Below are 16,754 nucleotides of genomic sequence, written 5' to 3'. Positions count from 1 at the left end.
TCCCTCAGAGCTTGCAGAATTGGATATAATTTGCAGCGTTCCAGGCCTCACAATGGTGGCATCCACGACGCTTGTCAGGGATCGAGAGCGCCCTTTTTGCGTTTAGAAATGGTGACGCTGTTCCCTAGGGATCGAGTTTGTGCTCAGCACATCAAGTCATTTCTTAAGTTGCGAACCTGAAAACCTTGAACATTTTCTAGCACCGCTCCTCAAAACCCATAAAGGCTGCGAGCCAAGGGGTTGGGTTCTTTTGATCTCGACGAAAGCCTATCTTTGTCCACATATGTTTGGAGCCCTGCTGGATTGATCGGTGAAAACTTTAAAAATCACGCACTGACGTTTCTTCGGTAGATTAGTCTTAAACACAGCAGAGAAACTATTCAAGGAATAAAAAATTTGTGGCAATGTAACGAACTTTGGATTTTAATCGGCACGCGCTTGAAAAATGGAAGCTTGATCAATAAGAAATATTTCACAGCCAACATCAAGGAAGTCCATTTTCCATTCTAGGGTTTTGCCGCCATAGGCGTTAACATCCAGTTGCGGCGTATTAGCGCCTCCGATGGATCGATCGCTCCTCGCAAGGTATTCTCGCGATGTCAACTCGATCTCTTGCTCTAAATGCGTCCCCGCGGCATCGACTTCCAATGTTCTTTGTTTGTTTCCCCCTGTTGGGCATTCACACCCCCCTGACACACCGCCAGAGCCGTCCATGTCCACCAAGATCGCGAGATTTTGTGTGTCATTCTTCTTTCTCGGCCAAAGCCTGGATGTAATGTAAGATCTCTCGCTTAAAGCGATTGACACATTATTTCGCAGGCTTGCTTCTCCAAAGCAACGATGTTTACGTGCTCGAGCGAGCAAAACACGAGCCTTGCGTGTGCGGGTACCACGACACTCCAGGTTCGTATGCATGGAAGCTCTGGGTTTCATTCTTTGCTTGTTCTTGTTTAGTTAGCCATGAACCTCGTAGTTAGTTCTTTTTTTTTTTTTTTTTTGCGGCTTCATTGTCTCGTTTCTTCTGTTGTCTAGTTACTCTTGAATGTTTTTTGCTTTGTTTTGTTGCGAGGTCGTCGTCTCACACCTTGTTTTCGCTGTGCAATCGGTTGGAGTTTGGTGGAGTAGCGAAGATGGCGCTGGAAACAGCCCGCGGGAGCCCTGCTTGGGCGAGAGAGCTAGACGACGACGCTTTAACTCCTCCGCTTAACTCCTAGCGATGGCGAGCGAGCGAGCGAGGTACTTCCATTTACTCTTTAAACAATCACAGAAGATTCGTTGTTGACGAGTGTCGGCGCTTTGGACTCGTCCATAGCCACGCAGGACAACGAAACAAAGCGCGATTGATGTCAAGGCTCTCTTCCATTGGATCGATCGCAGTTTTTCCATCGAGCGTGGCTCAAGCTTGTCAATCTCATCTCACGTAAGCATTTCATTTTCATTTCATTCTTGCTTGCAACTTGGCCAGGTCACTTGAGTCTTTTGTCTACTGACACCTCCAAGTTTCCAGGGACAGGGGTCGATCATCCTAGACTTTTTTTGCGTTCGTGCCGTGATCCTCTCAGAGCTCCTCCCAGTGGACGTAACGATTAAGCCTGTGTGGACAATGCGAGCTGTGCGTTAGCTGGGCGAGACATTTCCATCCATTGACGAAGCGGGCCAGTGATTTGTATAGCCCAGCCGCAGCAAACGTTGCTTTCACCCCAAGATTCCTTTCGGCGAGCTCCAACGTCAAATCCAGCGCAAAAACAAAGGATTGTCGAGGAGAAGTTCGCTGCGAGCGAGAACACCGGAAGAACACGTTAAAACTATTTGTTTAAGAGCTAAACTGGAGGTGTTAACATGGTCAGGCTAGTGAGTGTCGGTCGGTTAGCCAAGGTCGTTCTGTTATATTTTGTTAGAAAACTGCCACAGGACAGGCACAGGAATCGAACTCGCGGAGCCAACGTAAATATTCCCTGGAATCATTCGATATCATCTCGACACGGGCGAGTCTCTCCGTCTTTTTCTCTTTCTCTTGGACTTGGAGGGAAGGGAAGTTAGCTAAAAGAGCTAGCTCTTTCTCTCTGTCTAGGCTTTAGGGTTCTTCCTTGAGCAGCCACGACGATCTCGCCTTTGTCCCAGGGCTTTTCCAGTCCTGGCACACGAAATGTGCGCAAAGATCACCAGCTAAGGCCATCAAGATCTCTTTTCGTCCTCGCTCCAGGCGCGTCGGGCGTTCTCCCAGTGAAATTTCGGGCTGTTTGGTGATCGATTGCGACGAGGCAGCGGCCTCATCTTTGCCGCGCATTGTTCTTTCTGCCGCGCGCCAGGGCGCCGGTAATCGGGACTTTGCAGCGCTCTTTTCGATGCGGTGCCATTGATTCTTGAGCGGCACCCCAGGGGTGAAAGGAGATCGAAATATTTCGATCTCAAAGAAGGATGGGGAAGGATTTTCCAGCGTCGCCAAAGCTCCACGCGCCCGGCGGCGACAAGAGGTGCAATCTCTCCTGGATCTTTGGCGCCGGCGGGCTGTGCTTCTTCTTCTACATTCTTGGGGCATGGCAGCAGCAGCCGAGCTCCACCGTCAAGATCGACACCACGCGAGTTCATCTCACTCACTGCGATCGGCCGGAGCAGCAAGCCGCCGTGGGCGATGCCTCGTCGCTGGATTTCTCCGCGCACCACGCGGGAGGAGGCGACGATGATCAAGCCCTCCTCGATCTCGCCTTCGATTCCTGCGCCCTCAAATTCAGCGAGTACACGCCCTGTGAGGACATCGAGCGATCGCTCCGCTTCGACCGCGATCGCCTCATCTACCGGGAGCGCCACTGCCCCGCCCAAGCCTCGGAGCGTCTCAGATGCCTCATCCCGGCCCCTCCCGGGTATCGCAATCCCTTCCCCTGGCCCAAGAGCAGGGATTTCGCCTGGTACGCCAATGTCCCTCACAAGGAGCTCACCGTCGAGAAGGCGGTCCAGAACTGGATCCAATACGAGGGCGATCGATTCAAGTTCCCTGGCGGTGGCACTATGTTCCCGAAAGGAGCCGACGCCTACATTGATGACATTGGCAAGCTCGTTCCTCTCAAGGATGGATCGATCCGGACGGCGCTTGATACTGGCTGCGGGGTAAGTTTTCCTCCTTGCTTTATGGAAAACGTTTCGTTGGCTATCTATGATGTAAGTTATCGGCCATGGATCATGTAGGTTGCGAGCTTTGGAGCATTTCTTCTCAGCAGAAATGTCTTGACAATGTCGTTTGCCCCGAGAGACACGCACGAGGGCCAAGTGCAGTTTGCTCTGGAGCGAGGCGTACCGGCAATGCTGGGAGTTATGGCGTCGCAAAGGCTGCTGTATCCTGCCAGGGCCTTTGATCTCGCCCACTGCTCCCGCTGCCTCATTCCTTGGAAGGACTACGGTGGGTTTTTTATTCTTTCCCTCCCAAGCTCACGCCAATCTCACTCCCTGTCTAGGCTGCCTCTGATTTAGATCCCGCTCTTCCGATTTTCCATGCCAATTAATGCCTCGGCTTTGCAGATGGTGTCTATCTCGCCGAAGTTGATCGCGTCTTGAGGCTGGAGGATACTGGGTGCTGTCGGGGCCGCCGGTGAATTGGCAGACGCACTGGAAGGGCTGGCAGCGGACCCAGGAAGATTTGCTGGGCGAGATGACCGCCATTGAGGAGCTCGCGAAAGCTCTCTGCTGGAAGAAGGTGGTGGAGAGGGGAAATCTGGCAGTGTGGAGGAAACCAACAAACCATTACGATTGCGTGAGGAACCGGAAGAAGGTGTACAGGGATCCTCCTATTTGCAAGGCAGAGGACGCTGACGAGGCGTGGTAAGTAATCAAAGGTGTTTCCATTTCTAGTCATTGATATAGATCTCACTCATCGTGACTTCAGGTACAAGCCAATGCAGGCATGCATTACTCCACTCCCAGCAGTGGCCGAAAGATCGGAAGTGTCCGGCGGAAAGCTGGCGAAATGGCCATCTCGGGCAACCGAGGTCCCACCACGAGTTGCAACCGGACTGGTCCCGGGTATCACACCGGATGTCTACGAGGCGGACACAAAGCTGTGGAACGAGCGAGTAGGCTACTACAAGAACTCCGTCATTCCTCCACTGGGGCAGGGGCGATACAGGAACATCATGGACATGAACGCGGGGCTGGGTGGATTCGCGGCTGCCTTTGCCAACGATAACCGGGTATGGGTGATGAACGCGGTGCCACCATTTTCGTCCGGAAACGCGGACGTTCTCGGAGAGATTCCCCAGCCGAGCTCGTTCATGGACAACACGACGCTGGGTGTGATCTACGAGCGAGGATTCATTGGGGTGTACCACGACTGGTGCGAAGCATTCTCGACGTACCCCAGGACTTACGACTTCATCCATGCAAACCGGGTGTTTAGCATGTACAGAGCGCGGTAAGTTCTCGTGAAGCTTACAGTCTCTTCGTTTCTCAAGCTGGTTTCTTTTCTGGCAGGAACAAGTGCGATCTGGTGGACATCTTACTGGAAATGGACAGAATTCTTCGCCCGGAAGGAGCTGTGATCATCCGGGACGAGGTGGATGTTCTCAACAAAGTCAAGAGGATCGCGAGCGGTATGAAGTGGGAGAGCCGCATGGTGGATCACGAAACAGGGCCTTTCAATCGAGAGAAGATTCTAGTGTCAGTCAAGAGCTACTGGGTGGGAGAGTCCTCGGGCTAAAGAAGAAGAACTTGCGGCATTTTTCCCGGAAGTAGGGGGAAAGGATGGATGATTGATCGCTTGGACGACACCACAAAGAGAGAGAGAGATCGTCGTCTTTCTCTCTTCATTGGTGACCACAAAGTGTACAAAGCAAGAAATTTTAATGAAAGAATGGCATTCTTTTTTCTTTTCAAGGAATGGTCATTAGTTCGATTCCTGCCAATAACATTCTTTCCTTTATCAAAGAATGGTCGCCAGTTCAATTTCTGTTCTTTCTTTTTTCGAGACCACGCCGGGTTCGATTCCTTACACTGTCAGTCAGAGCAGCATAGATTGGAGGATTAAATGCGAGCCTCTCTGCCACGTCGAATGGGAGTGACAATGAGAGTAGCGCAGTGATGTGGGAGCCTCGAGGCCAGGGTTAGGGTGGATCACCTCTCAGCAAGGAAATATGGCAAGATCCATCTCCAAGAACGCGCAGAGCGGAGCTCAAGCCGCCGCGGCAGTCTTGGCGCTCGGCATTTCGAGATTCAAGCGCCTGGACGCGCTGTGCGGTGTCTTCGTCGTCTTCTCGCTCGTCGCAGCTGGATTTCTCATGTCGAGCTCGTCTCCAGGTATTTCCCCCCTCGCATTTCGATCGATCGGAGGCTAAGTCTCTCGGATTCTTGCACAGGGGATGTGTTCTTGCCGGTTCTTGGGACCAATCTTCTGACCGGGAGTAAATTGCGTGTCGAGGAGGCAGAACTCTGGGAGCCAGAGAGCGTGGATCATGTCTACATCCAGGACGTTGTGGCGCTGCCAGAAGAAGTCCTTCTGCTGATCAAGACCCCAGCTTCGAGCGATTTTCTTCGTCAGCGCCAGAGTCTGGGCTGCGTTCTCGGCGATGGGACGCTTGTTAGCGTCCAGGGGATGGATATGGACAATCGCAGGCTGGCTGTGCGCTGCAATTTCTCCTCCTCCTCCCAGGTCAAGATCGGCGCTAGTGGAGGCGTGGTGTCCCTCACGGACGTAGACAGCGGCCGGGCGCTAGTTTCTTCGCCACAGGTGGAAGCTTTGCAGTGGAACTTTCTGGTTTTCGAGGCTGTGGTCACGCCACTGGACGTTCTGGTGTTCGCGAAGGGCATCGTTACAAAGAGGGGCCAGCAGCGTCGTGTCAAGGACTTGAACTGTGTGTTTGGTGATGGAGTTGAGATCACCAAAGTCACCAGTGCTGCCCAGGAAGTCTTCCGCTGTGCGCATCCGCCATTGAGTTCTTGGAGGGCGATTGCTGGGAAGAAAGTGACGCTGAGCGTGGACAAGGCTCTGATGCCTTCGGTGGCTTACTACGAGCAGGGCCTCGGGGTTTGGAAGGCAGAGATGGAGGTGACAAGGAAGTACTTCCTGTGCTCGTGCACCATGGTTTTCAACGTGGCGAAGTTTCTGAAGGAATGGGTGATTTTCCACTCGGAGCTTGGAGTGGAGAGGTTTTTCTTCTACGACAACAACAGCGAGGACAATGTCACCGCGGTTCTAGAGGACTTGAAGCAGTACAACGTCAGCAGGCACTTCTGGCCTTGGGTCAAATCCCAGGAAGCTGGTTTTTCCCACTGTGCGCTTCGTGCTGAGGCGGAATGCACTTGGATGGTTTACGCAGACGTCGACGAGTTCATCTATCCGACCGCGTGGATCAAGAAAAACTCCCGGCCCCTCACGGCACTGGTGCAGAGCATGAGTTCCTCTAAGAGAGCTCAGAAGAAAGTTTTTGGTCTTTGGAGGCCGTGGCAGAGCAACAAGATGACCAAAGTTGGCCAGATCTTCCTCGGCTGCAGAGTTTTCGGCCCGTCGGGACAGAAGACACATCCCGTGAGTGGAGTAACCCAAGGCTACACTTGCCGGACGAGAAAGCTCCAGCGCCACAAGTCGATTGTGCTGCTGAGCGCGTTGGATCCCTCGCTGCTCAACGTCGTCCACCACTTCCAGCTCCGGCCGGGCTACGCCAACGCCAGCGTTCCATCGTCGAAAGGCGTCATCAACCACTACAAGTACCAGGCCTGGGACGAGTTCCGGGGCAAGTTCCGGAGGCGAGTCTCGGCCTACGTCTCCGACTGGAAGCAGAAGAAGAACTTGGACTCCAACGACAGGACTCCCGGCCTCGGCACCCAGGAAGTGGAGCCTGTCAACTGGAAGCACAAGTTCTGCGAGGTGAACGATACGAGCTTGAGGGACTACGTCTTGCGGGAGTTTTCGCAGCGTGGCAGAAGGGGTGTAAGGAAAATGGCGTGGCAGTAGCAAGCTCCTCTCGTGGAGGTAATTTTGCTGTCAATTCTCACCCACGGATCGACAGAACAACCGCGACATGTTTTTGGTGGAAGCAGCGAAAACGAACAGCTTGATAGCGACAACGTCTGCTCAGTGAAGAGAAGTTGCGAACGATCGAACTGGGTATTCAACCGCGACATTTTGGGGGAAGCAAGCTTGAGAGCGACAACATTTGCTCAGCGAAGAGAAGTTGCGAACGATCAAACTGGGAATTGATTGCGGAGACAATGCCTGTCAACCAACAAAGGTAACTGTCACTGATCTTCCCAGTTGTCGATACTAAAATGGTGAAAAGTTCATGCCAGATCTAATTTTGCGTTAGAACAAATTCAAATTAAGGAATATGCTCGTGTTTGTCCTTTGTTAATTTGCCCTTTACACGTGGCAGCCGCACAGAGGTTTAGGGTTCTTAGGAAGCAATGGAAGCGATATTGGTCTCAGCGGGAGTGCTGCTGCCCTTCCCATTCTACGCGCTTCTCTGGATGCGGCCCTCGCTATGGACGCGCCTGTGCGGTGGAGCAGATCCGTGCCATGCGATGGCGCTCGCGTCCACGGCAATGAAGGCTGTGCAGTTCCTGGCGCTGGCATCCGTCGCTGATTTCTCTGTTTGGCCGCCGCTGTGGGTGTGGATTCCCATCGCTGTGGGTCAGGCATTGAACATCAGGTGTGTATCTTGAAAGATTTGGGAAGATTTTGCTCACTGTCGGTGTCGATTGATGGTTTCAGGGTTTATCAGCTGCTTGGCGAGGATGGAGTCTACTATGGCGTGCGCTTCGGCAAGAGCATTCCCTGGGTAGACAAGTTTCCATTCGGATACTTGCGGGATCCGCAGTACTTTGGTTCCATTTTGAGCTTGCTTGGCTGCGTTTACTGGATCCCGTTTCGATTCATCGCTCTGTGGTGTGCTGGCTACTTGTTTATGATGTTCGTCGAGAGTGCCGAAGATCCTTCCACTCGAGCCAGGAAGAACGAATGATCGAGCTTGAGATCAATTTTACATTCTTTTTCTTTGATCTGTCGACACGTCCATTTTTTCTAAGTTTTGATCTCTTGTGATGGCCACCTTGATAGTTTTCGTCATGGCGGCACCGGAAGCTGCCAGCTCCTTAGGAAGGATTTATTAAGTTCCAGGTACTGTGGACTTCTTTTCGTTTTTCCTAACGGATGTTTGCCTGGAAGACAAAGCGTAAACCATAGATGATCGCACTGACTCAAATCTTCGCTAATCGACAACATGTCACAAGTTGTGGTTCTTATGGATTCTTACTTCCTTTTCACGCATTGCTAGGTATGGGACTGTGTCTTTTGCACAGGGAAGCTGTTCCCGTCAGAGTCTCACGGATTATACTGGAGCAGTCGGGTTCCACTAGTGCTGCGCAGATGCAAGTGGGCTACTTCACCAGGGAAATTCTCTTTGCTAAACTTTCGAACAAACGAAAACGGAGAGAGAGAGAGAGAGAGAGAGGTAAAACTAAAGCTTGAATGTGAATGACAGCCTTAGCTCAAGAAGAGCTTGAGTCGATTTGTAGAGCTCCAAGCTGGTTTTCTCGCTACGTTTCCAGCTCGCTATCGCCGAGGCTGTCGAAGCCTTCGAGATCGTCCGCCTCTGAGTGCGAACGATTCTTCGCTTGCGAGTCGGCTTTTTCTGCCCGATACGATCGAGATGGTGCTCATCACGATCGGTCACGATCGATTTGGTCCCTCGTCCAAGCTAAAAATAATGGAGCTCATTGTGTGGAAAACTGAAAACGAAAGCACGTATCGTTACGTTGGCCGAAATATGCTTTGCAGTGCTCGAGGGGGGCAGTGTTTTCCGAGATGCATGACGAAACGACTGCGCAACCGCTTGAATGATGAGAACTTCAACCCAAAAAGTAAACTTTCAAAATCGCGATTCGACCACCCAACCGACTGTACTGGCGCATCAAGCAAGGAGTCAAGCTCGTCTCACGGGTTTCTCGGGCGATGGTATAGAATGTGTCAAAAGCCTATAGTAGAAACCATCTCTTCACTACGACTGCCAGGGAAGCTCCAACTTGTCCGGAGAAGCCATGGTTTTGAGAATGTAATCCCGGAGCCCGGTGTCTTGGACCTCGCAGAAGCGGCGCTCCCAGTCGGCGGGCTTGTCCGCCTTGCTCCCCAGCCCGGGCGTTCGATCCTGCGACTTGATGTTGCGCTCCTCCTTCCAATCGCTCACGTACGCCGACACCCGCCTCTCAAACTTCTGCTTGAACTCGTCCCACGCCTGGAACTTGTAGTGGTTGACCACGCCCTTCCACGACGGCATCCTCGCGGTCGCGTAGCGTTGACCCAGCGTGAAGTGGTGGACCACGTTGACCAGTCCCCGGTCAACGGCCTCCAGCCGGACTAGTGACTTGTGGCGCTGCTCCTTGACCACACGACACGTGTACCCCTGCGTGACCCCCGCCGTTGGATGCGTGGCCTGCCCGGATGGCCCGAAATCGCGGCAGTGGAAGGAGATCTGGCCGACCATCTGCGAGCGATTCCGGGTGGCGGCGGCGATCGCCCGCGCTAGAGGGGACGATCCGACGGTCCCGGTTGCGTTTGTGGATTTGGCGCCGGAATGTAGCCAGAGCTTGGGGAAGAGGAACTCGTCCACGTCCACAAATGCCATCCACTGGCATTCGTCCCTGCGGCTGGCGGCGCAGTGCGAGAAGCCGGCTTCCTGGCTCTTGATCCACGGCCAGGGCACGATTTCCACCGCCAATCCATCGCGATTCCGCAGTTCCGCCGCCGCCTCCTCGAGCCCGTCCTCGCTGTTGTTGTCGTAGAGAACGAATTTCTCGATCCCAAGGCGCGAGTGGTAGAGCATCCACTCGCGCAGGAACTTGGCGGCGTTGTGGACCATCGTGCACGCGCATAGCAAATGCCGGGGCCGGGCACTTTGCCCCTCCCTGGCGGCGCCGCCGTAGACCGCCACCGACGGCGCCGCGGCGTCGCCCCCTGTACCTTCTCCTGGAACCACCGACACCAGGCTGCCCCTAGATCTTCCCTGTCCCGGCGGATATTCGCAGCGAATAATCTCTTGAGCGAGCCCGAGCACGCGAGTGTATGTGACCGCGACGCCATTGTCCGTGTAGAAGACGCATCTCGCGCGCTTTGGGGGAGTCTCCTTCTTCACCGAGAAAATTCCCTTTGTGAAGAGCACAAGATCTTCTTCCCTGGCCAGCGCCGCAAAGACGATCCTGTTCCAATTCACGAGCTCCAGCGATCGGCCACGGCTCCCGAGAGTGATCTTGCCGTCGCTGGATTGAATCTGGGCGGTGGCGACCAGCGGGGATTGCAATGGGAGCTGCTGGTCGATTGCTCGGCACCGGATCATCCTCCTCCCGCCATCGCCGCGAAGATTGTCCACAATCCTCGCGGCGATGGGCCTCGGTCCCGACGGGAATCTCAAGTAACAGTGACCCTTTGCGAGGTCCTTGACGATCCTCTCATCTCGCGCCGAGGATCTCGAGACAATGAAGAGGAATTCGTTGTCTGGGAGAGACACGATATGGTCAATTTTACTGTTGATCGCGTGGCTCTCCTCCACGATCTCTTTGACAACCCTGTTGGCTTCACCTCTAATCTCCCGAGGGAGGAACTCACCAACGTCGCGTGATTCCGATCCCGGGCGCATTGCCAGCAGCGCGATGATGGCCAGCGCCAAGACTCCGCCATAGACGATCTTCCGCCAGGTGCTATGCCCTCCCCTGCTCTTCATGATCCAATTATGCCAAATTCGTCCTCGCCCTCGCTTCTCCGCTCCCGCTGCGTCGCGATCGAAATCCCCGCGCTGCTCTTCTTTCCCTTCCACGCATTGCGCGAGGAGGAGAAGTCATCCATGGCAAGGCAAGCGCTATCTCTCTCCCTTGGGACGCAAGGCATGGAATATACCCCGCCCCACTCTAAGGAGCCCCACGCACCAATGTTGACGTGCGCACACTCGAAAAAGTGTTAGAAAATTCTCACATCGTTTTGGTCAAGAGATTAATAAAAACAAACGGAATGTGCTTTTTGAGGAGACAGAATATGCTTGAAGGGGCAAGAGACTGAATATTCCTGAGCGGTATATGCCAAGGAGAGGCATATTCGTTTTTTGGGCTTTAGGGTTTTTAGTGGATCGTCTTCGCTGCGCAAATGGGAGAGGTATGCTCTGTGATCTTGATCTTGCTCCCTGCTCTCCAGATCTGACTGATTCTCCTCCAAACCCTCGCGCACAGCTGCTGGATCCGTTCGTGAGCAACATACTGCTGCTGGACGACGAGGGCAAGCGCGTGGCCGTCAAGTACTACAGCGACTATTGGCCCAACAACGCGGCCAAGCTCACGTTCGAGAAGTCGGTCTTCACCAAGACGCAGCGCATGAACGCCCGCCAGGAAGGTGAGCAAATAGAGAAAACTAGGCCGAGTTTTTCCTTTTCTCAGACTTCTCCCTTTCGCAGCGGAGATTGGCTTGTACGAGGGCCATGTCGTGGTGTTTAAGTTCGTGGCCGACCTCTACTTCTACGTGACTGGCAGGGAGGACGAGAACGAGCTCATCCTCGCGACTGTTCTTCAAGCGTTTTTCGACGCGGTGTCGATTCTACTCAGGTGAGTTCTTCCGCCATTGCTACACCTTGAAACGAGGCTTCGATCGCGTGTAGAGGCAATGTGGACAAGAAGACGGTCCTGGAGAACCTGGATTTGATCCTTTTGTGCTTGGACGAGATTGTCGATGGAGGGTGAGTCTCCTTTTTTCCTTCGTTTTGTTTCTCTCATTCTCATGCTGGCGTTGTTTTGTTCTTGTTGTATAACCAGCACCATTTTGGAGACTGATGCCAACAGCATAGCTTCAAAGGTAGCCATGCGCGGCGCGGAGTCCGACGTCCCATTCTCAGAACAGGTGATTCTAACAATTCCCTTTGCCACTGTCCTCACTTTTGATTTCTTTTCCAGACGTTTTCTCAAGCACTTGCTACAGCCAAGGAACATCTAACGAGATCTCTTCTCAAGTGAATTGTTTCTTTCGATTGCTTCCATTATGGAATCCAAGCATTAGTTCGGGTAACTTAAGCTTGCAAGAATCAATCGTTCTATAAAATAGCCATTCTTTTTTATTTCTCAATCAAAACTGTTAGACGTGCTATTGGTTGCCGGAGTTGTATTGGAAGCGGAGCTTCTCCGCAAAGTTCCTGTAGAACGTTTTCAAGACCTTGGGATCCGATCGCTGTAACAACCGCAAGAAGAATTTAAAAACACACACTCGCACAGCGCTCTACCTGAATGTGCAAGCAATACTCCTCGGCCATGTTCGGCGGACAGCGAACAGCCGGGAGGACTTTGGTTGCCATCTGTATCAAAAAGTCTTCGCCACACCTCTCATACAAAGTCTTCTGCGCGGATGCAATCTCATTGAGCAAGGACACCTGGAAACGAATTTAGAAAACGATCAAACGCATGGGAATCAGTGCGAAGTAAATGCAGCTACCGTATTGGCATCGTTGAGGTTGAACGAAGCCTGCAGAATACTTCGGATGCAGCAATCTGCGGCAAACCTGTCAATCACGAACCGGTGGAATCCAGGAACCTGCATAAATGCACGACTTTGAGAACATTCGTGTTATCACAGTGGAAAGGTTTTATCACCTGTTCCACAACTGTGCTGGTACCGCACCAGTCCAACGCCAATCTAGATAAGACTTGTACGCAAATCTGCATTGCTAACGAGCTCGTGAGCAGCATAGATGACAGATGACAAAAGGACATACCTTTCTCACAAGTATGTCCTTGTGGCCGCAACTACTGTCTAACAAAAGTAGGATGATCTCATTGAGCCTTCCACCGGTTTGGAAACGGAGCACCGAAGAAAGGTCGTTCGACGTAACCGCATGCAAAAAGTTAAAAAATGCCTTTTGTAGCTCTTGAAGCTCGCGCATCTCCTAAAGAAGATCGTCGATTAGTCGAAAATCTCGGAAAACAATAATGCATACCTCGGTATTGCTGACAACATTCTCCGGAATAGAGCCCTTTGGAAGAAGAAAAAATACCCGATCTACGACTGAAGGAAAAATCTCCTGAATGATTGTGTTCATAGCAGATTTGAATTTGTTTATGAGTTGGTTAAGCAGCTGGATGAACTCCACCAAATCTTTGGACTGAAAAGAAACCTTTTGATATCACTTCTAGAGAAAAAATAATACAAAATAGTTACCTCGCTTTGCAAGAGCAGCTGCCGTATCGCAGTTGGCAAAATAGGGAATACTGAACTACCAAGAATGTCTACCATCCGGTGAAGAAAGGAAATAACCTGAAAGAATGTCACAGGATAGAGGTGAAAATGCTCGTTTCATTTTTACCTTGCTTCTGAGAGCATCAACTCTGGGATACGCGAGAAGAATTCTCAACACGACGTCCACGGACTAAATATCAAACACATCAATTAGATAAGAGAAAAATGACAATTGACAATGAACCAACCTGTTTGAACGTGTTCCCAAGTTCTGGACGACTATTCACAAGCAGCTGCTCTCCAAAACCCTGAAAGACCGCGGTAAGTCCCTAGGTCGAATGCAAATCGCACTCACTTTGCTAAAGTGATTGATAGCCAGCACGATTTGCTGCAGAAGTGCGACGGTGGCAGCCTGATTACCATCGGCATAGGAGACCTTGCTTGCCAATGTAGACTCAACCTGGAAGAATTTTCAAACTCATGCTCGTTTTGAAAAGAACGTGTTACCAGTTGGTAGAGGGGAAGAAGAACGGCCGAGAGATATTTTTCTTGTTTATCACGCGGTAAATCCTCCGCTCCAATAAGAAAGCCAACAGCCTGAAAGGCACATATCAAGCTACCTCAAGCGTTTTCGTATAAAATACCTCGAAAGTGTAAAATTTCTCTTCTGGAGATGATTTTTTTGCCGAAATGCACAAGGTGTCTTGCAAACTCTGCAAAAGAAACACGAAAAAACGAGTAAAAATCGAAAAGAAGAAGAGAGTTCAATGAAAGAAAAGAAACACACCTGTAGGATGCTGTCGACATAAGGAAGCAACTGCAACCGAAGAGTTCTCACCAGCCTCGAAAATAAATAACCTGCTTTGGAGCTGACATTAGGATTCGGGTGGTGAATCCCTCTGCCATCCAGAAACGCCCCAAGAACAGCAGGAACGTACGCCTCGTGGTGCTGTACAAACTTTACGTATCTGATGACTGTTTCCAGAAAAACGATCGCCACTGCCCGGTGCGACGTGCGGGGAACAGTCATTGTCAAAATCGCCCCGAGCATCTCCGGCAAGTCTCCACTGTCCGCCTTCAAACTACTCTCAGGAACGCCTTCCCCGAGGCAATACAGCAGCGTGAACCCGGCTTCAACCTCCTCAAACGGCGTCCCGGAGCTTCCCAGAATCGAAACTAGCACACCCTTGACGAACGAAGTTGTCACCTCCGGAGCAACTCGGTAGACGCTACGGAACAAAACGAGGAGCTCCTTCCGGTACTCGTCCATCCTCTCCTCCTCCTCCTCCCCCTCCCGGTCAAAAACATCCAGAGCATCCTTCATGTCGGCACTGTACCGCATCCTGTACCGAATGAGCTCCAATATGTGCCTCAAGTGAGTAGCCTGCTTCCCGGTGGCCGACTTGACAAAGTTGCTGAGAAACAGGAACGTCGTCGAAGATATATCCTCGTCACCGTGCTGCATGAAGTAGAAAACCGATGGAAGGATCTCGTCTAGCATGTCGCCCGTGTCACGCTCCTTCCCACACTCCAAAATCTCCGCAGCAAACCCAGTGAGAAGAGCGCTAAGTTTGCTCCCAAACTCGCCATCCTCGGCGCTCGTCAACCTCGCGCAAACTGGTCCCAAACGGAGCTGGCGCAGGAGCGCAAGCTTGGCCGACGAATCCATCCTCTTGGACACCACGGCCAGCAAGCAATCCGCGGCGGCACCACGGAGCCCCCGGTTCTCCTGCGGCGAGACGAGGATCTCCAGCATGAGTGGGATAAAGCTCTCGTTCGCCACCAATCCAATGTCGATCCAGGAAACATACCTTTGCATCGTCTCGAGCACCAGAGCCGCGAGGTCGGGCCTAGCGGACCTGTACACCGCCACCAGATTGTACCACGCCGCCGCGATCTGGCCGATGCACTGCTGCCGCATCGCGTCCTTGATCCGGGTGGCGAGGGCCAGCTCCGCCGGCGATCGCTGGAACTCGAGGCTGATCACTTCCTCGTCGAGGGCGATGAGGATCCGGCAAAACATGTCCACCACCATCGGTCCCTTGGAGAGGAAGGAGATGAGCTCCACGAACGCCCCCGGCCACTGGGATGGATACTCGATGCAGAGGAGGAGCACCACCACCTGGGCCAGCTTGTTGCGGATGAAGGGCGGCGCCGCTGGAGCGCTGCTGGCGTCGCGATCGTAGAAGCACACCGCCGCCAGGAGAGACGATCGGATGAGGTGGCGCTGCTGCGATGCGAGGGAAGAGTAGCGCTGCTTGACGATCTCCTCCAGCGCCTGGAGGCACCAGAATTGGACCTCGGCGTACTGCGAGTAGCGGAGCTTCTCGACGCAGGCCTGGATTATCGTCGGCGATTGCTTGGCCTGCTGGACGAACGCCGTCGCCTGCGCCTTGAGATTGGCGTCCACGGTGGGATTGAAGCTGAAAAAGATTGCCTTCTCGAAATCGTCCATATTTCTTCTTCCCGGAGAAGAATCTCTGCCGGATTGCTGCTGCTGGTGGAAATCTCTGGATTTCTTGCCGATGGCGATGCGCAAGAAGAGGAGGAGGAGGAAGAGGAAGAAGAAGAAGAAAGAAAGAAGGAAGAATACCTAGATTTTGGCCTGGCGCAGGGCGGCCTTGGCATCAATCAGCCAATCTCGGCGGCGTCTTCGTCCCCCATCCCTGTGCGCTAAGTATCGATCCACACGAAGAATGCTATCAGCGAATTGTCAATCCGGGCAATGCTCATCAAGATCGAGCACATCCTGCTCATCGGGAGGCGCCGGAGCTCACAGAATCCTCACAGGGGGGTGGAATCGCATCGAAGTCGAGCAAAACTCGCGAGGCCGCTCCAGACCTAATCACGCAAGCCCTAGAGCTTTTTTCTTTTTATTTTAGTGGAGGCAGGGTTAGATTTAACGGGGGTAGGAACCAAGTGATGCCACGCGTCAAGTTTCCATTGGGTGAAACTGGATCAGCAAGATTCTAGATACCACCACAAACAAAATGCTCTGGATATTCTAATTCAAATCTTTGTAGTACATATATGATTTTATATGTCAGTATCAGTCAAACAAGCATTGTGTTAAGTGTGTGATGAAAGAAGTGTTGGATAGTTTGTAGACTTGAAATCTGCTATGGCTTTCCTTTTAAAGGTTCGAATCTCTTTAAACATTTTTTAAAAGTTCTAGGAATTAATTTAGGTCTTTTAGAAAGGTGGGGATTTTTTCCTTCATCTTCAAAAGACTTTTGGTATGTAACTTTTGAATATTTTAACTTTTAAATTGGGCTTATATTCACTATTAACCATGAATGGTCCCGATTGTTTCGAATTGTGAATTAATCTGTTGTTTGGCACTTTCACAATCGGTCGATAACCACAATCAGGTATATATATATATTTTAGTAAAACTAAAATAATAAAAGTAAACAAACCATTCATCTTCTTTAGGAGTTTCAGCAACTTTTTCTACTATTTTCTTTAACAATTTTTATATTTTCATTTAGAAGATTTGTTTAGCTTTCATCCTTTATAAAAATAAATTCAAGTCTAATTTACATCAATAATAAGTACATTTCCAACATCTAAC

General features: G+C 51.7%; 5 protein-coding genes and 1 pseudogene across 7 annotated transcripts; 4 read left to right on the top strand and 2 right to left on the bottom strand.

Annotated features, from left to right (window-relative positions):
• The first annotated feature begins 1,017 nt into the window (after positions 1–1,017).
• Positions 1,018–4,863, top strand: LOC9655791 (annotated as a pseudogene).
• Positions 4,864–5,049: 186 nt separating this feature from the next.
• Positions 5,050–7,334, top strand: LOC9655790 (glycosyltransferase family 92 protein At1g27200). 3 transcript variants are annotated; one of them, XR_002993259.1, is made up of 3 exons: positions 5,050–5,283; positions 5,343–7,214; positions 7,273–7,334. XR_002993259.1 is itself a non-coding variant. In XM_024682579.1 (3 exons), exons 1-2 carry the CDS (start codon positions 5,121–5,123, stop codon positions 6,935–6,937), a joined length of 1,758 nt encoding a protein of 585 aa, XP_024538347.1. In that variant the 5' UTR covers positions 5,050–5,120; the 3' UTR covers positions 6,938–6,955; positions 7,024–7,321. The 3 variants fall into 3 exon arrangements, 2 of the variants coding, with proteins under 2 accessions (XP_024538347.1, XP_024538346.1); XM_024682579.1 differs by having other exon boundaries at positions 5,343–6,955; positions 7,024–7,321; XM_024682578.1 differs by having other exon boundaries at positions 5,343–7,321.
• On the top strand, positions 6,950–7,986 carry LOC9639222 (phosphatidyl-N-methylethanolamine N-methyltransferase). Its single transcript, XM_002977517.2, has 2 exons — positions 6,950–7,631; positions 7,694–7,986. The coding sequence occupies exons 1-2, from the start codon at positions 7,387–7,389 to the stop codon at positions 7,941–7,943; spliced, it is 495 nt and encodes a 164-aa protein (XP_002977563.1). The 5' UTR covers positions 6,950–7,386; the 3' UTR covers positions 7,944–7,986.
• Positions 7,987–8,978: 992 nt separating this feature from the next.
• LOC9655789 (glycosyltransferase family 92 protein RCOM_0530710) lies at positions 8,979–10,694 on the bottom strand. The gene has a single exon (XM_002977351.2). It carries the CDS (start codon positions 10,692–10,694, stop codon positions 8,979–8,981), a length of 1,716 nt encoding a protein of 571 aa, XP_002977397.2.
• Positions 10,695–11,070: 376 nt separating this feature from the next.
• On the top strand, positions 11,071–12,070 carry LOC9639221 (coatomer subunit zeta-2). The gene is made up of 6 exons (XM_002977516.2): positions 11,071–11,119; positions 11,194–11,353; positions 11,415–11,562; positions 11,616–11,693; positions 11,770–11,854; positions 11,908–12,070. Exons 1-6 carry the CDS (start codon positions 11,111–11,113, stop codon positions 11,965–11,967), a joined length of 540 nt encoding a protein of 179 aa, XP_002977562.1. The 5' UTR covers positions 11,071–11,110; the 3' UTR covers positions 11,968–12,070.
• LOC9639220 (exportin-T) lies at positions 12,043–15,742 on the bottom strand. The gene is made up of 13 exons (XM_002977350.2): positions 13,968–15,742; positions 13,825–13,893; positions 13,688–13,777; positions 13,536–13,640; positions 13,429–13,488; positions 13,308–13,370; positions 13,163–13,258; positions 12,942–13,106; positions 12,720–12,890; positions 12,598–12,663; positions 12,440–12,538; positions 12,231–12,377; positions 12,043–12,178 (listed from the first exon to the last, which is right to left on the bottom strand). The coding sequence occupies exons 1-13, from the start codon at positions 15,633–15,635 to the stop codon at positions 12,095–12,097; spliced, it is 2,883 nt and encodes a 960-aa protein (XP_002977396.2). The 5' UTR covers positions 15,636–15,742; the 3' UTR covers positions 12,043–12,094.
• Positions 15,743–16,754: the final 1,012 nt, after the last annotated feature.

The sequence above is a fragment of the Selaginella moellendorffii genome, unplaced genomic scaffold (genome assembly GCF_000143415.4).
Source record: "Selaginella moellendorffii unplaced genomic scaffold, v1.0 SELMOscaffold_34, whole genome shotgun sequence".
Lineage (NCBI taxonomy): Eukaryota > Viridiplantae > Streptophyta > Lycopodiopsida > Selaginellales > Selaginellaceae > Selaginella > Selaginella moellendorffii.
The sequence above is the reverse complement of the archived record's forward strand: the minus strand, read 5'-3'. Positions and strand labels throughout refer to the sequence as shown.